Here is a 27,247-nt window from a genome sequence, read left to right on the forward strand (position 1 = left end):
ATGGGACCAAAACATACGGGACACCGCCTCTTCCAGGGCAACCCAGGAAATTGTGGAATGACTCGCCTCGCCAACGGTGTCCCTCTGCACAACACTGCGAAGACTCTTCTTCCTTCAGGAGGCAAGGCATGGTAAGGACGCGGTCAGGACACGGAAGTGACAGATGCTACCACCCATGTCGCACACCACAGACGACCAGTGGCTGCCTAATACGATGAGGTGAATGACACCTCCCAGAAAAATGTCAGGACTCAGGAGTCTTTCTAACATACTTGTCCTACTGATGGGCTTGGCCCACGTGTGTGAGGTGCCTGCCCTTCTTCAGACAATGCAGGCAAGCCAAGGGCGCTCCTTTCCCCATGCCACACACCTCTACACTAAGAGAATGAGACCAGAGAGGGCGTATCTTGGCCATTATAGTTAGATATCTCCAAACGGTAGTGCCCTAGAGAGCAGGGAAGTGTGGGTTTCCAACTCCAGGGAAGGCAGTTGGACCTGCTGAAGAGTGAGCGCACCTGGTTGCTTCCCCTTTCCCCAGGTTGCCTGCCTGGTGTGGCCAAAGTCCTTTGGCAGGTCTCTCTGGGCCTTCTGACCTGACAAAGTCCTTCTTCCTCCTGGGGTTGAAAAGGTTCCAATCGTGGTGTAAGGCCGTGTTTTTTCGAGGAGGAAACAACGAGGCCGCAGAGGAATCAGCTGGCAGAAGGGTAGCCTTGATCTGCTCGCCAGTGCGGTGTTGGCAAACAGGGCCAGACCGCGACTTCCAAAGCATGGGAGTAGCAACCTGCGCAGCAGGGCTGAAGAGGGGCCGAGACTCACAGCTGAAGGAAAAGGGAACCCAGTGCCACACAGCAAGCTCACCCTCGAGTGAGGGGAGAGAATCATGGAAAAGGGCGAGGAGCCAACGCAAGCTTAGAGAGCGGAAACGTCCAGGGGGAGTTTGGGATCCAGCGAGGAAGGACGCGGGGAGAGACTGAGTGTTTCTGAGGCAGTATTTGGAGATTTCAAGACCGACAGGGACCCCAGCGGGGCTTTGGACCGCAAAAAGAAATGCCAGGGGGGTCACGATCAAGAAAATTTGATCTGGGACTCCAAGAGGAAATGTGCTGAGCGCCACCTCAGGGTCTGAGAAGGTTTCGGACTGGGTGTAAAGAAAGAAAGGTAAAGCAGAGAGAGAGAGAGAGAGAGGGCACATGGCAAGAAGCAGCTCTGGCCCGGAAGACCTGCCATCGTGCGGAACCGTAGCCCCCGGGGACCTAACTGCAAGTCAAAAGAGTGGAAGCCAGAAGTTGAAGCGCTGGGAGGCCAAAACAGACAGCTAAACTGCAAGTGGACCAGTGATGAACTCGCCCTCCGGTTTGCTGCTGAGTCGGTCCTGTCGTCCCAAAGTGACTTTCGTCTTCTTGATCATGGCACCACGGTAAGGTCAGATTTTAGCACTGAGGGAAGGGGGCTGGGGGGCATTAGAGTCATGAGCATCTTTTTGAACCTTGTTTGGCTCCTTTCCGCTGACTCTCAAAGGTGCTCCTGATAATGTCCTCAGTGTTTTGTAATGGAGGAATGGAACCACCTGTCTCGTACTCTAATTACTTGTCAGAGACTAATCATTATGTCTCATTAACATCTCACACCCTGCACCTCCAGTATGCTCGCTCTAAGCATTGTTGTTCAGATTAACCAATATCCTCTGATGCAAATGTGGCGATCTTATGGCCATCTGCATTATCCCTGTCTTTCACTAAATAGGATGCTGGTAGCTTCACAGGAACAGCTCTTCCTAATGCTCATTATTCTCTATCCTCCCAAACGCTCTGGTAATCAGCCCACTGATAAGTTAATATTCTCAATAATAAGCATCCTCGAGATGAATTTTCCTGGGAAATTTTACTTTAGCGGCAGACTAGTATCCAATGCCACCACCACAAAGCTGTTAATGAAAGACGTCTGAAGAGCAGTCACATTTATTTGTTTTGCACGTCAGAGCTCTATGGAAAGTTTAAGGAGAAGAGGCCCAAGGCCTAATACAGTGCCTGACTCACGGGGTGTGTGCAATGAATGTTGTTGAGTGAGAGACTTGTTGGAGAGCATGGAAAACATGGCCCAGTTGGTTAACCCAACGATTTGTCTTCTCTAAAATGACGATCAGCTAAAAAACAGGTTATATGTTCACAGGACCTGGCAGAGAACAGATAGACTCGTAAAGGGCAAATCTATTCCAAAGGAAAGTGGAAGGAAAAACAATGTCTTGATTTTCTGCTTTGTTGAGGTGTGTCCAGAGCTGGATAGTTCTGTGAACTACAACTAGAAGATTAAGATGCTGGTTGGGAAGAGAATAGCTCTCTGGGCAGAGAAAAAAGATCATAAGACTGAGTGCCAAAGAGTCTGGATTAGCAAATCTCAGTGATTTTCTCTATAAAATTGGGCGAAGGGCACAGGGTTTGAAGAGTGAAAAGAGACTAACAGGCCCACCATTCTCCATACAGCCCTGCCACCTTTTAAAATGCAAATTAATCCCGTTCTGTAAGTTCCTTTCAGGGCTTCCATCATGCTTAGGATGACGTCCCAGATCCTTCTAGGAGCCCACAGTCTCATTTCTTTCAGGCCTGTCTGATGCTGCTCTCTGCCACCTTTCGGGGATCTCTGCCTTCTCAGATGGGCCCTTCCCACCTCCTGCCAGCCTGTGCCTCTGCAGGGAAGATGTGTCCCACTCGACCAGAACAACTGCTCCAGGAGGCTTTCCCCAGACAGACCTCTCCAGCCCCCAACAGGCACAGACCAGGGACTCACACTCTCACAGCACTCTCCATTTCCCAGACGTACAAGGGGTTTTTTCAGCCTAGTCTGTGGTAGCAAAAGACTGAAACAACCTAAATGAGAGGGTTAGCCAAATAAACGGATTTCTCTGCTACCATGAGGAAGAATTGGGATGTTTCTGCTCCAATAGGAAATGATCTCCGAGATATGCTATTAAGGAAAAAAAGAATGATGCTGAGCAATAGATAGTGTATATCCCTTTTACAGACAAGGAAACGGAGGCCCAATGTGGGCAGACCACTTGCTTAGGTCACACAGTAACTCTGTGTTAGGACTAGAACCACACATTAGTCCCTAACTGACCAGGCCGGTGCCTTCCACACCATATCACCCAGTCTCAGGTCCTCCAGAGTGATCCACAAAGAACGGTCACTGAGGACCCAGAACAGGGGGCAAGTCTGAGGTCTGAGGTCTAATATCAGGGCCTTCAGTCCTGCCACTCTCCAGGTGGCTGGGATGAGCAGAAGGTGAGGTGGTCCCTGCACACCTGAAGGATAGGATACCTGCAGAGGGAGACACTTTTATCACAACACCGGTGACATAACTTTCCAAATAGCAACCATGCAAGGTCTTTTCTGAGACATTCAGCTCAAAGCACACCCAGAGGGGCATCCAGATGGGCAGATTCATAAACTGACAAAGATCCACTTAATCTGAAGAGCCAGTGTCTGTCAGCACTGCCTGCTGCTTCTGTGCAGATGCAGTGTCTGCACACTGCACTGAGAGACCACCCCAAGACCCTGTAACTGCAGGTTCCTGAGCCGACCCAGACCCACTAGTCCAATCCCAGAAGAGGACTCCAGGAATCTGCTCCCCCTGGGGCCTCAGGAACAGAGCCTGGGCTGAGAATTTCAGGGCAGGCGAGCCCTGTCCTAGGGAGGGAAGGAGGGAAGGAGGACTGAGTGAGCTCAGATTCTGCCAGGCCAGGCCCCCCAGGCTCTGAGACACCAAAGTGCCTCTGGGGCCAAAGAGCAGAAGGAGGGACTACAGGAGGTCACATTTGGGTTCAGACTCCCTCTGCACAAGCCTGGGAAAGTTACATCAACTCTTGGAGCCTCAGTTTCCCCATCTGTATAATGAGGAATCAACACCATGCCACTGTACATGCACAACCTGCTCCTGCTGGGTGCTTGACACATGCAGGCAGGGCTGAATCTCTCTCTCCTTCTGCCCCAAAGCAACCCAGTGCATGTTTCCTTAGTTTGAAATGTTCCTTGTGCTATTGGTTCATCTCACTCCCAGACTCTTACATATCATCTTCCTCCTTTCTTCAGATTTGCAAATAAAGAAAATGGCCCTATAGCTGCTAATGCTACTTCCTCAGCAGAAAGACTAAAATGCCTGTTTGGGGGGGAAAAATCCCCAAACTCACAAAGACAGCTGACTAGTTCCTCTAGTTATAAGTTCATTCTAAGGCAGAAGGGACAACCAGAGGACTACAGTTAATGAGGATGGAGAAGCAGGATGGAGAAGCAGAAAAGGGTGGGGGTGGGGGAGGGGGTGCTGTGGGTGGGGATGGATGGGGAAGACAGGGGTTCTGGTGTTGGGGATGGGGGACGAGGCACTAGAGTGGGGATGTGGGGAAGATGGGAGGTCTAGGGGTGGGGAGAGGGTGGAGGGTGCACTGGAGCTGTGGACAAGGGGGAGGGGGACGGGGGAGTGGGGATGGGGGAGATTGGGGCTCTGGGTGTTACCGCACCAGCTCCGTTTTTGCCCACCGCCCAGAAAGCCAAACACTGAGATGACAAGATTGCAGAGAGAGAGGGGGCTTTTTAATCACAAGGGAGCCAAGTGAGGAGATGGGAGAATGAATCTCAAATCCACTCCCCCAAAAATAGGGACTCAGGGATATTTATGTGGTAGGGGGCGAGGTGGTCTGAAATGATTGGAGGTGAGGAGAGATGAGGTAATTGATGATCTGCGCAAGCGTGGTCAGGCTTCATGCCTCATCATAGGACGCATGTGCACAGGATGGCGGCGTCAGCATGCCCTGAGGGTGGAGTTTTAACCTCTTGACTTCAAAATGTCGCTTATCGGACATATGTCTGTGTGGGCCCAGTTGATGGGTTGGTGGTCTCAACTAGCCTGAAGTGGACAAGGGTTCCAATTCCTGAAAAAAATGGCTCAAACATCCATTACCATGGTGATCCAGGCTCCAGGGAGATGTTATCTGTAGGAACCTAGTGGGAGTCAGATAGCATATTGCCTAAACAGCACGGTTAATAATAGGTAAGTTTATCATGCAGATTTCAGTCTTCACTTTCTGTTCTGATAAATTTCTAGGTAAGGTCATCCACCACCCCCCTCCCGGTTTTTCCTGGTACAGGGAAGAAAATACCTTTACAAATGGAGATTTCCTTTACAAATGTAAATGTCTCTTACAAAAGGTAACCAGAACTAAAAATGGGCTTAGCAAGGACCCTCCCAGATACCCAGAGATGTCTATGGTGATGGCCTGTTCTGGGGGCAGGCCTCCCATCCCAAACTCTTTTGGTCAGTTAGTAGGGGTGGGGGTCAAAGTGTCTTTCAGGCAGAGACATATTTTGAGATGGCCAATTCCGATTCCCCATAGTTACTAGCTGCTTAATCATCAATGGCTCACTGTTTGCTGGTTTCATGGGAGTGAGGAAAGGGGGGAGGGGGGCTTTATGGGGGACATGCAGGGGGAGGGAGAGGCCAGGCTGTGACCTCCCCCAGCACCACTCCTACCCATGGTGCTGACAAGAGATTTTCACATATTGAGGTATATAGGGTAACTATTCGGGTCCAAAACTGATTTGCCTTGAGCTAAAGAAGCCTGACTTATGGCCTATCAAACATACGTTGTACCTGTGCATTAACCATTAAGTAAAGCATGCACTCTCTTAAGATAAGAATGCATACTTTCCCTCCCAAGCCTTAATGGTAACACCCTATTGGTAATGCCTGTATTAGCACCTCTCCTGACATCAGGGTCATGTTGACCTGATAATTTGCAACTGAACAGCTCTTTGAAACTTTGATGAATATGTATCCTGGGCATGTTTAAGGTATATTCTTTATTCAAAAAAGGTATAAGAGGCCGCGTCCCACATACAGCAACTAGAAGGATGTGCACCTATGACACACAACTATCTACTGGGGCTTTGGGGGGAAAAATAAATAAATAAAATCTTCAAAAAAGGTATAAGAATGTACTGAAAACCATGCTTCTCTGGAACGCTTTCTTCCTTTCTGGAAAAGGCCTTCCCAGGTTGTAATCTTAACTCTGGCTCAAGTAAAACTCACCTTATCTCTCTTATGTATAGAACAGTTATTGGTTAATTTGCATCGTCATTTCTTGGCATAGTGTGGCAGGATTTTAGAGAAACCCACTGGAGACCACCTGGAATCTTCTTTGAACTGGTGCTTGGTACCACATGGGCCCACTGAGCCCCCCTCAGCTTCATGGCACTCTTCACTTTCCCTCTGTGAGTTTCTCCTGAAACCTGGACCTCCTTATTTAAGTCATAGGTCCTGACTTTTACTTGAGCTATTTCAAGTCTTTTTTGTTGTTGTTATTTTGTGTGTGTGTGAGGAAGATCAGCCGTGAGCTAACATCCATGCTAATCCTCCTCTTTTTGCTGAGGAACACCGGCTCTGAGCTAACATCTATTGCCAATCCTCCTCCTTTTTTTTTTTTCCCCCAAAGCCCCACTAGATAGTTGTATGTCACAGTTGCACATCCTTCTAGTTGCTGCATGTGGGACGCCGCCTCAGCATGGCTGGACAAGCGGTGCGCCGGTGTGGGCCCGGGATCTGAACCCAGGCAGCCGGTAGCAGAGCGCACACACTTAACCGCTAAGCCACGGAGCCGGCCCTGTTTCAAGTCTTAAGACTAGGTGTCTTAAGAGGGTACTGGTACATTTCCTGGGTAAGAGAAACCTAGTGGGAATGTCCTTGGCCAGGGGAGCCTAAGGGGACTTTGGAATGAATGCAGCAGGCTGACCTTTTTAATTTGGCTTTAAATTGGAAATAACATTGTGTGTAACTTCTTGTTTTTATAATTTTATTTATTTTTTCCCCAAAGCCCCAGTAGACAGTTGTATGTCATAGCTGCACATCCTTCTAGTTGCTGTATGTGGGATGCGGCCTCAGCACGGCTGGAGAAGCGGTGCGTCGGTGCGCGCCTGGGATCCGAACCCCGGCCGCCAGTAGCAAAGCACGCGCACTTAACCGTTAAGCCACGGGGCCAGCCCATGTGTGTAAATTCTGAACAAATTGTTTGATAGCAAATTGAGAGACTTAAAACTCATTCAGCTCCAAAGAGAAGGGACACCAGCTCCTCCCAGCTGTAAGGCATTCTCAGGTGGCTGAGAACCTAGTGGGAGTGTCTGAGGTTGAGTCTCATGATGCGCAGCAGTCCCATAGGGAATTCCATGGTGATTGTTAACCTGAAGTAACTGATGGCTTGTCCAGGGATGCACACGTGAGAATTGGTCATCTACACACTCCAAGCCCCCACAGTAGTTTTAGACTGCCAGTGAGAGAAATGGAGACATGTAAGAAAGTGTTCATAACCATTTTTAGGGAGTGACACTCACAAGCAGCACACTTCTGACCCGCTACACTGTCTCTATAAATTGTTCAGACTTTGTAGTAAAAGGAAACTAAAAGAAAAATGGGAAATCAGGTTCCCGAATAGGCTGCCTCCCCCTGGAGCTCTGGCTTCATGTACAATACATGTGGACCAGATACTTGCAAGTGCTTAAAAAAAAATGGGATAATTGTAAATGATTGGATATTTCAATTGAGATAACCTAGGATAATTTAAAATTACAGTGGCCACTTTGGGGCTCCTTTGAGTCTCCAAAACTGGTACATTGGCCATTAGAAAGAATGTTCCATTTAGATAAGGTTGTTTAAGACGTGCACTTATTAAGTCATGGCTTTACAGACACCCCCATCATCTACCTTTGAAGGTGGACTCAATATGAGCTCCTCCCAGAGTTAACAAGACTCTGAAAGGTTTTTTGGGAAACTGCTATCCTTAAACAATCAAGAGGAAACTAAAATTACAAAAACTAATGGAGTTGTTTAATGCTGCCAGGAATAGATATTGTTTATCCTGACAGAAACCTGACAAGATATTTTAAAGGGTTTAGTAACTTGTGATCAGAAATTTGGCCAGATTGAAGCTGATATTCAAAGCCTGATGGGAATTTTTTTAGGCCTTCCTCCCTAAATTAAGATAAAACCAGAGGAAATGAAGCAAATTAAGGATAATGTAGTTAGATGGGCATGTCAGTCCTTTGATAAGTAACTACCCTCTGCTGTTTATCTAAAAAACTTGTGACCTCTCCAGGAGCTATTATCTACACCATCCCAGATTCCTAAGACTGAAAAAAAAAGTGGGGGTGGAGAAGCTTTTGGAGATGCAGGCTGCTGTGAAAGCACCCTTGCCCAAAAATCTATGGAGAAATTTTAAAACAGAGGCAGCAAAATCTTTGTTGCACTTGTCTGTGTTTATGTGTGTGTATATATATGTTATATATGTGATATTTTTCTACCTCTGGGTGGTATAATTTCTAACAGAGCTCTATTTAATTGGCTTAAAGTAAGTGCTGAGGTAAATGTAATAGAAACTGACCCAAATGTCTTTCAAGTTAATGTGATAAAAAATAATCTTTGGTAAATGAAAGCTTATTTAAATTTGGTTTGAAATAAGCATGTCCTCAGAGTTATGAGCATTGGATCTGATGTGGACATGCAAACTTCATTCTACCTGGGGTTATTAATCAAATAAGCTAATATTATCTCTGTTACAAAACTTGTTAGCAAAAATAATAACTTAGAATGTCAGCTGATTTTGCATAATGTCTCATAAAGTTTTTGTGGGTAATCTAAACATAATTTTTGGGAGGAAATGATTTAGGTAGATGTAAATGAGATAAGAGTTTACAGATCAACTTTTTAGTAATAATTATATTTTATGGCATGTGTACTTAAAATAGCTTCTAAAATCTCTTTGGTAACTTAAAACTTCAGAGTTTTGCTAGGTTAAATTAAATGGTGGAAAATTCATTGAATATCTAGATTATTTTCAATTAAGATAAAATACAGAACTATTAATTGCTAATCAAGTCTACATCTACCACTTTTGTCTTATTACAAACAAAGTAAAGATATTTGGATCTATTAGAAAACATGCCTTATGCTTTATTAAAACATACTATGGAATAGCATATGTTTCTAGAAATTATGAAAAGTATTTATAAATTTTTCAAGCCACAGAATGCTAATGTAAAAGACAGTCCATAATTGTTTCCTTCTTTATTTTTCACTAGAAATTAAGGTTTCTAAGGGATAAAAATTCTAATTAGGGGCTGGCCTGGTGGTGCAGCAGTTAAGTGCTCATGCGCTGCTTTGGCAGCCCAAGGGTTTGCAGGTTCGAATCCCAGGCATGCACTGGCGCACAGCTTGTCAAGCCGTGCTGTGATGGCGTCCCATATAAAGTAGAGGAAGATGGGCACAGATGTTAGCCCAGGGCCAATCTTCCTCAGCAAAAAGAGGAGGATTGGCAACAGATGTTAGCTCAGGGCCGATCTTCACCAAAATATAATAAAATAAAATAAAAATTCTAATTAATACAAGTAATTAAAACTACTATAATAATGAGGGAAATATCCTAATATGCAAGGAAAATAAAATGCGTTTTCAGTAACAGATATATATATATATGTTTGTATGGAATTTATATATATATATATATGAAATGGAAATGCATTCTGTTAAGGAAAGAAAAGAGGAAAAGCATAGGACAAAATCTGAATGTAAAAAGAAAGTTATAGAAGGTTTGTGAAAAAGGAACCTTGAGAAAAGAGTTTTATGCATGGTCAAGCTGGCTAAGATTGGAATAAATTTACTTAAATAAGTTTTAATATCAAAAGTAAGCTGGTACAAAATTAGAATTTGGTTTTCTTTCTCTTAAAAGAACAGTTTCCTAGGGCTTCTCAAAGAATTTTTTTCTCCCTTTCTATGTAGAGGGAGATACTAAACTAATTAGGTTTGTTTGACATATTAAATTGCATGGGAAGCTTTGTCAAGTAAATGATGATAAACTTTCTTAGCTTATATTGCATAGATAAATATTCATTATCTTAACCCTACTACCTTGCTTCCAGCATCATAGGAGGAAAATGACCATGACTATATTTTATTGTATAATTTGGTTTACAGATGAATCTTACTTAAAAGATAAGCAGGAACATTATCAGGCTGGATATCCTGTCCTGCCTCAAGAATGTCCACTGCTCTCTGTTAACCCTGCTAACCAGTGAAAGACTTCCTTCTACAAGCTCAAGAAATCACCACAGAAAAAGAAAAACAAATATGGCAACAAAAAGGGAGAATTTTTGACACCACCATGCAGATGTGGTTCTGGCCCAGTAACAAACCATAGTGTCTATTGGAGTACAATTGCCACTGCTCCAGCATATATATCAGTTACCCACTGGGCACACGAAAAGATGATTTTATGGGGAAAACAATATTTTTGGAAATTTCTCCCACAGTGGCTCATAAAGCATATGATCATTATACTATATGTCCTAAATATAATTCCGGGAAAACACATCATGGGTCACAGGGTCACTTTACTTTTCCTAAGGGACCCCTTGAGGTATGGCAATTGAACCTTGCTCAAATGCCACCATCTCAAGGATATAAATATCTTAGTAAGGATGTGTGTGTTCTCACATTAGGTTGAGGGCTTTCTTTGAAAAAGAGTGATGGCTCTAGCAGTAGGTAAATTATTGGAAAGGATAATTCCTGTTTGGAGAATTCCTACCAAGTTATTCAGTGACCAGGAAACTCATTCCACCAGACAAATAATTAAATCTATTTGTGACATTTGGCCAATAATGCAACATTTTAAGTAACTGGTGCAATCAAAACTCAATTGGCAAAGCTTTCAAAAGCATTTGGTCTCTTATGGCCAAAAGCTCTTCCTCTAGGACTTCTCAATCTTAGATCTTTACCTTTTGGTAAACATCAGCTGTCTCCTTTTGAAATAATAACAGAATGGCCTATGCAATTAGATGAGGAAATGTATGAACCAACTTTGCTTAAGGAAGATATATTACATTGTTGTCATGTCAGGGTCTCATTGAGGTGCTTAAAAGAAATGAAATGTTGGTACCTGATTCGTTTCACAGAAAGCTCCCAGGAGATGAAGACCTTAAGGATCATGGACTACAACCTGGAGATTTTATTTACTGAAAGAGGCACCCAATAAAAGACTCTCTGCAGCCCCATTGGAAAGAACCATAAGAGGTACTTTTAACCAATCCATGTGCTGTAAAATTAAAGGGCATAGACTCATGGTTTCACATTTCCCATTAAAAAATGTTTCCTCTGCCTGAGTGGATTTCAACTTCTGTTTCTGACACCTGACTTCAACTGACCAAGACAAATACGTCCAAACCAGGATGAGAAGACAGCATCTGTTGTATACAGCTGTCCTAAGACTTCAACCTTATATTTCCCACTTAAACCCTTATAATGCTTAAACCATATACCCATTTTATAATCATTCCATTTAAGGTTTTCAAAATACTATCATACTTAAAGAAAGTGATTGGTTTGGAACAGACTGGTTTTGAAGGCCAGGCATTTATTGGGTAGCTCCTAATGGAATTCAATGGTTATGTGGAACAAACGTCTGGTTTTGACTACTGCCCAGATGGTTAGGATGGTGCACCCTGGGTATCCCTTGGATGCAGGGAAGGATTCACTGTGAATTAAAAACTGTTGCCAATTTCCCTCTCCTTAAGGCCAGAATGGTTTGTTCAGCATTCCACTGGTATGGCCACCTAGGGGCTATATTTGTTCCTTCTTTGGGGCTAGAAGATGTCATATCATATATAGAAGCCCTGACTAAATTTACTCAACAAGCTCTTAATGATAGTCAAGCAGGAATAGCCTTATTAACTACTGAAATGTGTTTCATGAGTAAGGCTGTCCTTCAGAAGAGAATGGCCTTAGATATTTTAACTGCATCCCAAGGTGGTACGTGTGCAAACATTCAAACTGAATGCTGTGTTTTTATACCTGGTAAATCTTCCAATGTGTCCTTTCTGCTAAAGTACATGAAAAAGTAGGTGAATGCCCTAAGTGACCCTACACTTAGTCTTGATTTGTTTAGTTGGCTCCCTTCTAGTATTGGCTCCCTTTTGCAATCCATATTGCAATTCCTATTTCTATTACTCCTTGGAATTCTTGTATTAGTCACAATATTCAAACTAACTACTGTTTTCTTTACTCAGTGTTGTAAGACTGGCATGCAGGCTAGAGTAATGATTGCTCAGTGACTTCAGCTGGTCGGTTGATCTTACAACTATGGATGAATTTCCTTTCCTTAGGCATAAAGACTATGCCTAAGAACTCATTTTAAACTATTCAAGTATCCAATTATATTTTCTATAATTGTTATAAATGATGTAACTATGGGAAGTCATGTAAAAGCACATGTACGATGTTTGTGCAATAATCTAAAAATAATTGACGTTACATAACCTATGAAATGCTTCCCCTGTTAATATATGCTTGTCCGGTATATCTATTTCACCCCAACGTGGATAACTGGGCAAATCAATGAAATAAATTCTAGCACTGACGGACATGATGGACCCAGGGCAGGCAGCAACCACCTTGGCATCGAGGGACAATATCTTTTGTGTGTGTGTGTGTGTGTGTGTGTGTGAGGAAGATCAGCCCTGAGCTAACATCCATGCTAATCCTCCTCTTTTTGCTGAGAAAGACCAGCTCTGAGCTAACATCTATTGCCAATCCTCCTCCTTTTTTTTCCCCAAAGCCCCACTAGATAGTTGTATGTCATAGTTGCACATCCTTCTAGTTGCTGTATGTGGGACGCGGCCTCAGCATGGCGGGAGAAGCGGTGCATCGGTGTGCACCCGGGATCCGAATCTGGGCCGCCAGTAGCGGAGCACGCACACGCTAAGCCACGGGACCGGCCTGAGGGACAATATCTTGATCATCAATGCTTTCTATCAAAAGATTATTGATCAAAAGCGGAAAATAACAAGAGATTTTCATACATTGAGACATATGGGGTAGCTATTCAGGTTCAAGACTGATTTGGCTTGAACTAAAGAATCCTGACTTATGGCCTATTAAACATTTATTGTACATCTGCTTTAACCATTAAACAATGCTCTCTCTTAAGATAAGAAAGCTTACTTACCCTCCTACTCCATATTGGTAACAACCACCCATATTAGCCCCTTTCTCAACATCAGGGTCATGTTGGCCTGCTCATTTGCAACTGAATACCTCTTTGAAACTTTGATGAATATGTATCCTGGCTGTGTTTAATGCATGTTCTTTGTTCTAAAAAGGTATACGACTGTCCTGAAGACCATGCTTCTCTGAAATGCTTTCTTCCTTTCTGGAAAATGCCTTCCTGGGTTATAATCCTCACTCTGGCTTGGGTAAAACTCATCTTATCTCTTCCATCTATAGACTGATTGTTGGTTATTTTGTGTCAGCAGTGCCAACATTTGATGGAAACCTTGCCAGACCTACTTTCATGCTGCTTTCAGGATATAAGGCAGAGCTGAGTAGTTGTGACAGAAACCACGTGACCTGTGCAGCCTGAAATAGTTACTATTGGGCCCTTAACAGAAAATAGTTTGCAACCACTACTTTACATTAAATCCTTTGTTGGCTAAATGTTTGGTGCATATCTTTGCCCTCTCCATGGCTTGCCTTTTGACTTTATTATTGGTTTTTTCTAATAAACAGGATTTCTTAATTTTAATTTACTCATCATTATTGCTTTATGTATCTCCATTAAAGTAAATCATGTATCTTAATGTCATGAGGATATTCTCTGATATTATTTTCTTTTTTTGTGTGAGGAAGATCAGCCCTGAGCTAACATCCATGCCAATCCTCCTCTTTTTTGCTGAGGAAGACTGACCCTGGGCTAACATCTGTGCCTATCTTCCTCCACTTTATATGGGACGCTGCCACAGCCTGGCCTGACAAGTGGTGCATCGGTGCACGCCTGGGATCCGAACCCTGGCCGCCAGCAGCGGAGTGCGTGCACTTAACTGTTAGGCCATGGGGCCAGCCCCTCTGATATTATTTTCTGAAAAACAATGTTGATTTGCCTTTGACCTATAATTCCATGATACAATTGGGATGAATTTTTGTGATCAGTGTGAGATAGTCATTAACACCGTTGTTTTTCCTGTGTGCATGACACCAAACCTCTTAATCTCAAATTCATGTGCCTGATGAGTAATAAGACAATCACTGAGGCATTGGTACTTGGAGATGGAGAAAGGTTTATTCGAATTGGCCAAAACAAGAAGGCAGGAGGTTAGGTTCTCCTAGCAGGGGGTTTTGTAGAGCCAAGGGGCTTGGGAGGAGGCGTTTCAGAGAAAAAGAGGGGAAATTCATATTTCTTTCACTCCAGATAAGCCCTTGGGCAATCAGGCTTCTGGGCATCAACAGCAGCTGGGGGCTGGTTATCTGGTGATTATAACTTCCTTGAAGGCATTCTTTTTCTTCTGCAAAACAAGCTCATAAGTCCTTGTGACCCTTAAGTCACCCTTCAGCTTAAACAAGAAAATAGAAAATTAACAAGATTAACATCTTTTCATCTGTGTCTGTCTTGGGAACAAGATTGGAGTGTAATCATGTTCTTATTGAATATTTACAGTAACCCTCAGGTACCCAGCGTCATGTATACCCAAATGTTCCAGCCCCATTTATTGAAAGAACTACCATTCTCCCATGCCTGTGCTTCATCACAAGGAATACATTCAGTGCACATGATGTATTTTGATTCTCTGTTCTCTTCTATCAGCATATTTGCCCATTCTTCTATGAAGATTTATCAAAGACCTGATAACCTAGATGAAGTCTGCTACCTTGCTTTTTTCCAAGGGTGTCTTGAATATTCTTGACCCTTTGAACATCCATATAAATGATAGAATCTACCTGACAAATTCCATTAAATAATTGGAATTGTGGTTAAGATTCCTGGAATCTACAGATCAGTTAGAGGAGAATTGGTATATTACAATATTTATTTTTTTAATGTGTAAACTGGATATTTATCCATTTGTTCAAGGATTCTTTAATTTCTCTGAGCCACATTTCATAGTTTTCTATATAAAGTCCTGCATTGGTTAGGCTTAACTCTTTATATTTGGTATTTTTGATGCTTTTGAAATTATATTTTTAAAAATTCACTCTATGTTTGTTGCTCATTCATAGAAATGGAATTCATTTGAATATATTGACCTTTAAATCAAGTAACTTTGATAAACTAATTTGTTAATTAAAATAATTTATCTGCAGATTGTTTTGCATTTCCTAGATAATAATCATATCATCCATAAATAACAGCAGTGTTATTTCTCTTCTTTAAATCTTTATAGTTTTTGTTTTACATATTAGATATAGATATGGAACAAATTTTTTTTCTGTGTTACTTAAGATCCCCAGTTTACTGTTAAATAGGCGTGGTGACAGTGGGCAATATTTTCTTATTGCCAATAGCAGAGGAGAAGTTTTCACCATGTCATCTTTAAATGAAATGTTTTTTTGACATAGGTAGAGGGTTAAACTTACTAACATATTTTGTGATTTCTGTGCCCACCATTGTTTATTGCATTCCTTATTATTATAGCTTTGTCTATTTTCCTGTGGTTCTGTCCATTATTAGGTGAATATAATTTGAAATTGTTATGTTTTCCTTTTGTATTGAAATTTCTATCTTTATTACATCTTCTTTTTATCTCTAGTAAGAGTTTTTGCCATAGCATCTGCTTTGCTAGTCATCTAGTTCCATCTGTGCATTTGGGGGAGAGTTGACATGCTCTGTCTTCTCCCAGGTTTTTACCTTTAACCCTCATATGTAGATACATTTCTTATAAAGACTTGCCTGCATTTGAATTTAATGGAAACACTTAGTCTATTCTCAGTTGATGTAATTACAGATCTGTTGGAGGTTAAATCTTTGTGATAATAAAATGACAAAAAAGGCTGTGCCTTTTTTATGTGTTGATTTCTTTCCTCCTTTTGAATTGATTTAATTTTTCAAAAATTTTTCTCTGTTAGTTTTAGAGTTATAAATATTTTTTTCCATTATTTTAGTGGCTACCCTACTTTATCCAAATCTAAAGTTAAATTGTACTTATACTTTCTTCCCAGAGAGTGCAAGGACCCCATTTACCCCTTGCTGACTTTTGGGTTATTATTGTTGTTTACTTAAATTATAATATAACTCTAAGACTATAAATGTAAAACTATATTGTAACATATAAATATATATTTGAAGGCTAACACATATTATCATTGTTTATTCATTATTTATTTGGAACTACTCATATATTTATTAATTTTGTTGTTCTTAATTTGTTTCTATTTCTCCATCTTGTTATCTGGGATTCTCTGCCTTCTTCTTTTAAAATATCCTTCACTATATTCTTTAGTTTACTATGTTAAAGACAAATCTCAGTTTTTGTTTTTCTTTTTTTTTTTTTAAAGAAAGCCATCTTTTTTTTTTTTTTTTAAGATTTTATTTATTTATTTTCCCCCCAAAGCCCCAGTAGATAGTTGTATGTCATAGCTGCACATCCTTCTAGTTGCTGTATGTAGGACGCGGCCTCAGCATGGCCGAAGAAGGAGTGTGTCGGTGCACGCCCGGGATCCAAACCCGGGCCGCCAGCAGCGGAGCACATGCACTTAACCACTAAGCCACGGGGCCGGCCCCTCAGTTTTTGTTTTTCTATAAGTGTTTTATTTCGTCTTTTTCCAGAAGATATTTCTGCTTTGAATACAATTCTTAGTTTTGTCATTATGTCCTTTCAGCACAGTAAAGCTATCTTTCCATTGTCATTCAGCTTCCATATTTCTTGTTGAGAAATTAGATATCAGTTTAATTTTTTTCTTTTTGATGCTTTCTTTCTTTCTTTCCTCCCTCCCTTCCTTCTTTCCTACCTTCCTTCCTTCCTTCTTTCCTTTCTCCCTTCTTTTCCTTCTCTCCTTTCTTCCCTCTTTCATTCTTTCCTTTCCTTCCTTTCTTCCTTCTCCCCTTCCCTGCTTCCTTCTCTCCTTCCTCCCTTCCTTTCCTCTTCTCCTTCCATCTCTCCTTCCTCTTTTTACCCCCTCCTGACTGCTTTCAAGTTTTCTTTTTGTCCTTTTATTCCTTTCTTTTTTTGTGATTTTAGTATCATCAGTGTAGATGTGGAATTCTTTTTTGTCATGCTTGCAATCCACTGAGTTTATTGACTCTATGGAGTAGTCATTCATCAGTTTTAAATTTCTTAGTCATTTTCAATTCTGTATTGCTTCTGCCCATGTCTCTCTTTAACTTCTGTGATACTAGCTAACTGCCTTTTAAAATTATTTTTATTGTATTCTCATGGTCTCTCTCTCTCTCTTTTCTTCAAAATTTTGCCTCTTTGAGATTTCTTTCCTGGCATTTATTCTGCTTACTAATTTTTTTTCTTTAGCTGTTCCTAAGATGTGTATTTTCAAACACATCCATTGAGTCCTTAATATTATTTACTTTTCAGTTTTAGAATTTTTCTTTTGATCTTTTCCAAATGTGCTTCGCCCTTTTTAAAGATATGTTCCACCTCTCTGCCAAAATATCTCAACTTGTCTCTTGTCTCCCTGAATCTAGTAAGTATGATTACATAAAGCTAGTGTCAGGAGATCAACTGGGCTGAGAAAGAGAGAGAGTTGAACTGCTAGGTGTCAGAGTAACCAATTAAAATAACTGCCAAAAGTGAAAGAGTTAAGCCTTCCATCACTTACTGTGATGGTATAAGTAAGAGACCAAACTGGAGAAAGTATCAACTCCTCCTATTTCATTTCCCCCATAGGATGGTGCACTGGTTGAAAGTCACATGGATCAGTGCGAGGTGGGGGGCATCTCACTGTTCAGGGAGCCCCAAACAAAAAGCCCTGGTGTTTTTATGGACCCTGTGGTCTGGGAGAGGCTTAGGGGGAATGGATAAGGAGTAGAAAAGTACTGAGTACCAATCACAGTGGGGACAAGCATCTCCAAGCTTTCCTCCTCCTCTTCCCATTAGGAAGCCTTGGCAGAGGTGCCTGAGGAGACCTCCTTTTGAGGCCTCAGAGAAAGAGACCTAGGAATGGAGGTGTCAAGAATGCAAATATGGGAAGAGCATGCCTGGCCAGAGAGGCCTGAGTCCTTGACTGAGTCCTATGGTCAGACCTGAAACATCACTCAGAGTGTCTTAGTCCATTTGGGCTGCTATAATCAAATACCATAGACTGGTTGATTTAAACAACACACATCTATTTCTCACAGTTCTGGAGGCTGGAAGTCTGAGAACAAGATTCCGGCAGATTCAGTGTCTGGTGAGGGCCTGCTTCCTGGTTCATATCTTCTCACTGTGTCCTCACAGGGCAGAGAGAGAGTGGGCTCTGTCTCTTCCTCTTCTTATAAGGGCACTAATTCCATCATGGGAGCTTCATCCTCATGACCTCATTTAAACCTAATTTCCTCCCAATGGCCCCATCTCCAAATACCATCACATTGGGGATTAGGGTTTCAACATATAAATTTGGGGGCGCACAAACATTCAGTCCATATCACACAAGTTTTTAATCGGAAGCTGACCTCCTCAGCTTATGCCTAGTAATTCCATTATCTGGAGCCATTGCTTGTCTGCTTTTATTATTGGCTGTTCCTTCTGGTCTCTTCTTTATGTTGTCAAATCTCCTCATTAGGCTAGTTACCTTTGATTTTTGAGCTATATATTTTATTTGAAAACTTATTTGAGAAAATAATTTGAGGCCTAAAATATCTTCTTCCAGTGCTTGAGGGAGCACCATCAATCTAATGTCCTTAATCCAATTTTAGGGATTGAGATTTTTGTGGACTAACAAGGTAGCTCAAAGTTCGGTTGTGGTCCTTATGAGGGCTTAATTATTTCTGGTTCACCTTCATTCCTAAAATGTGGCTGTTCAGGGTCCAAGTCCAAATTCCTGGGAAGGGGATTACCAAAATGCCAGCCTCAGTGGACTCTGGACTCAAACATTTGTCCCCCGAGGCTCATCCATCTGCAAAAAGTGGAGGTTGGCCTCTCATCATCTTCCTCTAGATTTGTGAATGGCCATAAGGCAAAGGCAGTTGCAAAATGTCAGGTGCAACTCTCTGGATTTCTGTTCTATCTGAGATATTGGCCTGGCAATTCTTCACTATAGTGTTAGCTCAAAAACACCTTCCACCAGATGTTGTTATATAAATAGAGAGAGAGAGAGCGAGAGAGAGAGAGAGAATCCTCACTTTGCATGGCTCCAGTATGCACAAGTTTTAATAACCGTGGTTTAGTTACATAACACCAGTACCCCAAAAATGTGGTTCAAATTTCAGCTACTGAAGTTTTATTAACTGTGATTGTGTGCAGGACCAAGTTCACCACAGCCTGTTCAGTCTGCAATTACTACATGAACAGCAAATGTGCATCATTTTTCTTTCAGAGCCTGTTGGTGATTTCTTGGTGTGTATCTGTTGTCCAGATCACACACACAAACAGCAAAGTGTTTAGTTGTGTTGCCTCCTTCTCTCCCCCTAAAAATGGATATCAAAAAGAGGGAGGGGCCAGCCCTATAGCATGGTGGTTAAGTTCGGTGCCCTCCATTTTGGTGGCCTGGGTTCACAGGTTCAGATCCCGGGCATGGACCTACACCACTCGTCAGCCATGCTGTGCCGGCGACCCACATACAAAATAAAGGAAGATTGCTACAGATGTTAGCTCAGGGCTAATCTTCTTCAAGCAAAAAAAGGAGGAAGATTGGCAACAGATGTTAGCTCAAGGCAAATTTTCCTCAGCAAAGAAAAAGAGAGAGAGACAGAATCACCCAAGAAGGATGAAAGTGCAGCAAAGATATGAAAAATGATGATGCTGGAAGTGACCTTGGTGTGACTAGGAGACAGCTGAGCGTGGACATGAGGACACCTCCACCGTGTGAGAGACTGTAGATGTGCGGCCAGAGGAACCGAGTGCAGGGGCTTATCAACATGAAGGAGGACAGGCTGAGGACGTCCTAGGGAAGGGCCATCCGTGAAAGCTTTCACACTACAGGAACTCAGACATTTCACCATATTGAAAGTGCAAAGAGGAGAATGCGGGAAGGTGATCTAAACGTAGAAGGAATATGAGAACCCAGCAAGTCAGACAAAAGATCTGATGCAAAGAAGGCAAGTGCTGTTCAAGTCTACTCTTCATAACAAAAAGAAATTAGACACTTAGTGTTTTTATTTACAGTATACTAAATAAATATTAGTTTTACTATTTTTAAATTTCTCTATACATCTTAAATTGAGAGTAAGAGAGCTTTTAACATTTTGACAAAAATTTTTGAATGTTGTGGATCAATTGTATTTTTCCCATTGATTAATAAGATTGCTTTTTTCAGTTTCAGCTTTCATAGTCATTTTATGGTCCTACACTACCCTGCAAAGGGAGGGCTGTGTGTGTGTATGCACGAGTGTGTGTGTGATTGCGTCAATAAATACTACACCATAACAGCAGTGTATTTGAAATGTGTGAATGTTGATGAAGAAATTATCTCATCTAAAATTACACGGTGTCTGTATCTACCAAGGCTGTCAAAGGTATCCTTGATATTCTACTCCCCTAAGTAAACATGGTTGTATTAATTATCTATGGCTGCATAACCACCACGATAAAATTTAGTGGCTCAGAACTACAACACTTATTATGCTCACAGATTCTGTGGGTCAAGAATGTGGACAGGGCACAGAGGGGATGGCTTGCCTCTGCTCCATGATGTCTGGACCACACGCATTGGGAGCCTACCCTGGGCAAGCAGGTGCGCCTGGGGCCTACCCGCCTCCTGGACCACCACATGCTCCTGGAGCCTACCCTGCTGCCGGCCCCTATGGCGTTCCTGCCGGACCAGTGGTAGGATGGAGTTAGTCATTCCATACACTTGATTGTGATCAGGACAAAGCTAACGAAGAATGCAGCAATTGCCTGGACTGGTGGTGCCAGCACTTTGCAGTGCTCTGGCTGGGGGCTGGCTCTGGCACTGACCTGCAGAGGGCTTCAGGGAGACGGAAGCTTTAAACTCATGCCTTAAAGCCACTTTTTCAAGGACCAGCCATGATGTATGTTGGTCCAATAGAAAACTGTTGTTTGTATTGAGTTTAGTACGTGTACTGTTAATATAAAGAGAAGTGAATTCGTCTTTTGAAGGCATCTGTAAAGCAGCTTTAGTATAAATCAAGTTAAAATCATAGTAATGGGGGAAGTTTTGGCCATTATTATTAATAAATACTGAGTACACAACACGTGCCAGCAATGTGCTTCTACACGGATGATCTCAGGTATCCTATAACCACCCCCTAAGATGGTGTTATTATCCCCATCTTCCATGGTGGGGATGGAGCAATCCAGAGTTCTATAACTTGCGCAGGGTCATGGAGGGAACATGTGGGGGAACCAAGGCGATCTAGTTTTAAAAAACTTTCTAAAGATTATTTTGCGATCTAAGGATTGAATTTTCATTTATATTAAAACACACTTTAGTAAATGAATTCTAAGTGTAAAACCTAACTCTGGGAGGCTCCAGACATGTCTCAGACAGATCCTTCCCTTTCAGATGTCTAGCCTAGTTGGGAGGTAGATGCAGACACGAGGAAAGAGTTCCATCACAGTGTGGGTCAGACCCTTTCAGGACTATGGAGAAGACGGCACAGGTAGCATCAGCGCAGAGAAAGCATTGGGGGTGTGGGTGGCGCTGAGCAGGGCCTAGAGCACAGGTTAGTCAGGTGCAGACAGAGGGGGACACGGAGGCTGTGGAAAGGAAGATGCAGATGTGGGAGAGCTTGCAGAGGAAGAACCCCAGGATCTAGTGGGGAAGTCGTAGGAGTCAGAGACGACTCTGGCTTTTCAATGCTGGACAACTAGAGCACCAGCCAAGGGTCAGTCCAAACTGGGAACTCAGGAAGGAGACCTGAAGGGGGCGAGACGGGGGAGACAATTCCAGTTCCCGCCTGTTGGATTTATGCACCGGGAGCAAATCCAGGCAGGAGGAAGTACAGGACTAGCACAGATCAGGGCTAGAGAGAAAAGACTTGGGTGATAGTTGAACCCAGGGGGAAATTATAAAGGGAAAAGAGAAGAGGCCAAAGAGAGCTCTGGGAGTATTCACAGCACCTGGAACACAGAGGGTCAATAAATATTTGCAGAATGAACTAGGGAAGGTACTAACTGGAAAGTGTCCGTTCCGCGAATATCAAATATCTGCCACATTCAAAGCACTCTGCTGGTGTCACATGAGTAGACAGTATGAGAACTCAGAAGCCCTAGAACATGACACAATGCCTGCCGTCTGGGAGCAGAACCACCACCATGAAGTATGTTATGTGACAAGGAGTCTTAAGAGTGGCACAAAAATGTTAATGCTGACTGCGAGGTCTGGCTTAAGCCTTTCTAAAAAACAGTCTAAGTGAATGAGTTATAGATTGGGATGGCCCTAGTAAGGAGAGATACAGTGCTCCAAAAGGGACTATGTTCTGCCTTTGGCACCAATTATAAGTTGTGCACGTGGGCAGCCTTATCTCTTCAGGCCCTGGGCAAGGGGGACTGAGAGTCTGGAAAGATGGCTTGCATTAGGGTTATGTATTAGTCACCCATATTAATAGTGATTGAACTTTAGCAACATCCTTTTCTTTCTTTCCCCAAGAAAACACGATTCTTTACTGATACATGTATATTTTTTATTCCCAGGCTGTGCCTTATGACCTGCCTTTGCCTGTAGGAGTCATGCCTCGCATGCTGATAACAATTCTGGGCACAGTAAAGCCCAACGCAAACAGGTAAACAGCAAGATTAGCAAGTCTGACATATTTGTTGATTGGTTTTTCAATAAAGGATGATCTATGTTGAATTTTAATAGAATTTTTAAAACTGCATATTTAGAATCTTGGCTATACCATAGTATGGTATTATTCCATAAATCAATACATGTTCCCAATAAGGGGACAACATTTCCCTCACTAAATTTTGTTTTCCCGAACCAGGATAAAATGGAGTTGTAATTTTTGAGGACAAGGAGGAAGAGTAGAAAAACCCATTCTGTTGGTTCTTCCTGGCAGTGAAAGCCTTAGAATTCAAGGAAAAGTAGAGCTTTTGTAATGCAATGTGTGGCCATCCCTCCATCTCTGAGCCACATATTGTCTAAAAACCCAAGCATGCACTTTATGTCTACACACCCATCAAAACTCAGGCTCAAAATCAAAAAGATCCCACTGGACATGGTTCTGAGTTGATCTGAGAGCTTGGCTGTTATACCACTCCGTGCTCATAGTCGTAGAAATCTCGCTGCAGTTGTGCAGGTCGCAGTGCAGTCGCAGACCTTGCGAGCTCGGCTGTCATTTCCGTCTTCATAGTGGGTGCAACAGCAAAGTCACAGATTCCTGTGGTGTCGGCCTGGTCTACAGATGACAAGGGCAGGATGGGGAACCCCAGCCTTCTGAGTAGACACTATTTACTTAAAAGATTTGAACAGATTCTACAGGTTAAAAGACTTCCTCAAAATAAATCAACCTTTGCCGTTGGAACTGGTTTGATTGAGGTGAGCTAGGATGGGGTAAGACTTCAAGCTAACTTAGGAAAATCCATGCTGATTCATGGCTGCCCTGGGACGCCTGGCCCTGGTTATCACCACTGGTTCTACTTACGTGTAGAACAAGAAGGCTGAGGGTATCCTGACGCTGTCCAGTATGCCCATCCCCGAGGTTAGTGGTACCACTAAAGCTCCTGCAGCCATTAATTCATCTGTCTTTCTGGGTCTTGTAGACAGTACACAAAAGGTACAAATTCAAGGTATGTACACAGGTTTCTTCAGTAATCCACACACAGACTCTATGAGTGTCTGTTCCTGGTGAATCAAAGGGAGCCACCTCCTCTGTTACCAGGAGATAGACTCAGCTTCTGATCTGATCATTTTACCCTCAAATAGCCCATTCACTCCAACCTCCAGCCAGCCTCCTCTGGTTATCCATGATGGTCACTACCCTAAGCCAACTCTTCCTTCCACATGGCCTATGCAGCTTCTGTAAGCCCAGTTCTTCCCTGCACAATGAAGCTTGTCTCACAGCAAATTACAAAACATATATATCCTCTGCCTATGTCCTTATCCATCTTTCCTCCCAACATAACATAGAACCCAGCACACCTTATCCTGCCCACACAGTGTTCACGATGTGTTAATATCTGCTCTCCTCCTCCCACAACCCCCATCGCACAGACCACACTGGTATATATATCTTTGCCTTATATAGGGTTATTGCACTGGAAACTAGCTCCAGTAACACTAGCGATGTAGACTGACACTGTGGCAGATCAAAACCAATTTTGGTTGAAATGGTTAAGGTGCTAGTAAACTGAAAAGATTATTGCTTGGTCCTGCAAATTCTGTGTGAGGAATTACATGAGAAAAAGAATGCTGAGGGCGGGAGGGATGACAATATCTTGCTTTTCACAGCAGAGAAAATATAGCCTTTGGATATTTAGTCAAATACAAATTCTATGGCCATTTGACTATCTTGGTCCTTTCCCCGTGAATTTAATCATTGGAAGATTCACCCGATATAATCATATAACGGGTTGTATGTGCCCGTTACTGGGTGAACCAAAATACCCAGGGAATCATTGCTAATAGGTCTAGAGTGCAGACTTTGCTTTAAAACAAGAGCACCTGCTGATTCTCGTGCTAGTGCTAGATCTATGGACTTCACTGAGAAACTGAGGGCAAGGGCTAGTACTCCAACAGTCAGGACTTGTGTTTGCCTTAACATCCAAGTAGCAGGAATGGGGTCAAAAAGGTAAGCCAGGGGCCGGCCCGGTGGTGCAGCAGTTAAGTGCGCGCGCTCCGCTGTGGTGGCCCGGGGTTTGCAGGTTCGGATCCCAGGCATGCACCGCTGCACCGCTTGTCAAGCCATGCTGTGATGGCGTCCCGTATAAAGTAGAAGAAGATGGGCATGGATGTTAGCCCAGGCCAATCTTCCTCAGCAAAAAAAAAGAGGAGGATTGGCATCAGATGTTAGCTCAGGGCTAATTTTCCTCACAAAAAATAAAATTAACAAATAAACAAATAAATAAAATTGTCTTAAAAAAAAAGTTAAGCCAGCACTTTCATTAATTCTACTTCACATCATGGAATGTTTAACACATTTTTGTCACGACTTTACAACTTAGCAACAGGATACAGAACATTAGCTACGTTATCTTGTTCTTGCTGTTTTAGGATTAGGCTTTTGGTTAACTACGAGGAAGCCAGGTACTTGATAGCTCTTATTTGTGTGACTGGTTTGCCTTTAATAGGTGTTAAAAGCAACCTGGCAGGGCAGGAAGGAGGCAACCATTACTATCTGCAATGTAAAGCATAAAGCCCCCTCAAAGTGGCCCTAAACCTCTATAAGAAAACCTTGAAGAGTGTTGCTGAGTAGAGGCAGTAAGGAGGGAATTACAGCTGAGTGGAACGACGTGACCAAGACGAGGCAAAAGAGCTCAACACACTGTCTTGCTTACTTTTAGATACTACGGCATGACATGCAATACTTGGCCTAGTGTCCTTTCCAGTTTGCTTCCCGGTTAGAAAATTTTCCTGCATTTTATAAAACGATTTGCTGTTTAGAAAAGTATATGTTCTTCACTTGATGCAAATGCACAACTTGACTCATTTTACTAACTCTGGTCTTTGGCTTAAAACAGATTTGCTTTAGATTTCAAGAGAAGGAATGATGTCGCCTTCCACTTTAACCCACGCTTCAATGAGCAGAACAGGAGAGTCATTGTTTGCAATACAAAGCTGGATAATGTCTGGGGAAGGGAAGAAAGACAGATGGTTTTCCCATTTGAAAGTGGTAAACCATTCAAAGTAAGTTATTGCTGCTATTCTATATTGATAATGTATGCTGCTCCTGGGGAATCACTCTAAACCACAATGCGCTTGAAGGGAATTTTCCTCAGCTGTCCTGGGACGCCTAACTGGTACATCTCCTCCCCATCCCAGGGGGCCAGGCTTAGCAGGCTGGAACACGGCCAGGAGCGGCTGTGGTGCCTGTTACCACCACTCTGAGTTCCAGCTTTTCTGGAAATGAGAAAAATATCATCTTTACTAAAAAAGGCAGAAAGTCTTTGTGGTACGGTTGGACTGAGACTTAGTTCCTTAAAACAACACAGTTGGCATGGCAATCAAAACTAAAAATTTTAATTCTAAAATCAATACATGCCTGTTTTATGAAAAAAATTACAGATTTTTAAATTAACTAAAAAGTCCTCCATCCTTTATCCCTTCCCCCATCCTCACAAAGGTTGCAACTTGGTGAATATCTTTCCAGTATTGTCTATGACATACAACACACTTTTTATTTTTAAGCACTGCTTCAACAAATATTTATTAGGTCCACCATGCTGGTTATGGTCCACTGTGGAGCGGGCAGTAAAACAGCTGGACTGTTAGCTCCTCAAGGGTAGGGACACATAGGGACCATGTTCTGCCATCTGGTGGACACCTTTTCACATCAGAACATTGTTACTCAACAGTATTTCATTGTTTAGACATGTGATAATTCAACCAGTACCCTATGGATGAAAATTTGGAGTACGGAAATATTCCAAACAAATAAAACCTGGAAATGTTATTTATTTTACTAAAATACTGTAATAACTATCCTTATAAATCTTTGCTTCCTAGAAGAACAATTTTATTCTAAGAATATAGATGTTTAAAATTTAGAAAAGATATCGCCCAAGTCCTGCTTCCAAAGGATTAACACATCTGCTAACTACTGGAAGGGGACGTCTTCCCTACTCTCGCCAAAACTACTTATCATCAGTCTTCAGAACATTTGCCACTCTATTAGGGGATTCCTACTGTGGTGTTTATTTTTTACTTTTAGGTGTTTTAGGCCATACAAAAACTTTGTTCTTATGTGTTTTCATGTAAATTTTTTGTTTTTATTAATCTTTTCCTTTATGGCTTCAACTATATATTTTTCTAACAATTTTATCATTTTGTGTAAATCTTTGAATAATCTAGGGTTTGCTGTAAAGTTACTCTTTCTGGACTTGAATCAGTTCCACAAATGATCATAAAGATGATATGTTGGGCATCCTGAGCTCAGGCCAGACTGGTTTTGAAATTAATGGGCGTTTCTAACAGTTCTGTGTATGTGCCATTTCAGATACAAGTCCTGGTTGAAGCTGACCACTTCAAGGTTTCCGTCAACGATGCTCACTTGTTGCAGTACAATCATCGGATGAGAAATCTCAGGGAAATCAGCAAACTGGGAATTTCCGGTGACATAAATCTCACCAGTGCTTCGCACACTATGATATAATCTTAATGGGGCAGATACTTTTTAAAA

At 42.3% G+C, this 27,247-nt stretch overlaps 1 protein-coding gene across 1 annotated transcript; it reads left to right on the plus strand.

The window, feature by feature from the left end:
- On the plus strand, nt 1–27,220 carry LOC101406448 (galectin-3-like). Its single transcript, XM_014784234.2, has 7 exons — nt 1–131; nt 1,243–1,422; nt 1,744–1,811; nt 20,578–20,771; nt 22,602–22,690; nt 25,590–25,755; nt 27,065–27,220. Exons 1-7 carry the CDS (start codon nt 1–3, stop codon nt 27,218–27,220), a joined length of 984 nt encoding a protein of 327 aa, XP_014639720.2.
- The last annotated feature ends 27 nt before the right edge of the window (nt 27,221–27,247 follow it).

Source organism: Ceratotherium simum, chromosome 24 (assembly GCF_057802395.1).
Source record: "Ceratotherium simum simum isolate JZ-2026a chromosome 24, ASM5780239v1, whole genome shotgun sequence".
In the NCBI taxonomy this organism is placed as follows: Eukaryota; Metazoa; Chordata; class Mammalia; order Perissodactyla; family Rhinocerotidae; genus Ceratotherium; species Ceratotherium simum.

Coding starts and splice junctions, on each gene's coding strand:
- LOC101406448 (XM_014784234.2), top strand. CDS start 1: ATGGGACCAAAACATACGGGACACCGCCTCTTCCAGGGCAACCCAGGA. Junction 132..1,242: donor CCTTCAGGAGGCAAGGCATG/GTAAGGACGCGG, acceptor GCGGAACCGTAG/CCCCCGGGGACCTAACTGCA. Junction 1,423..1,743: donor GATCATGGCACCACGGTAAG/GTCAGATTTTAG, acceptor TTCACTAAATAG/GATGCTGGTAGCTTCACAGG.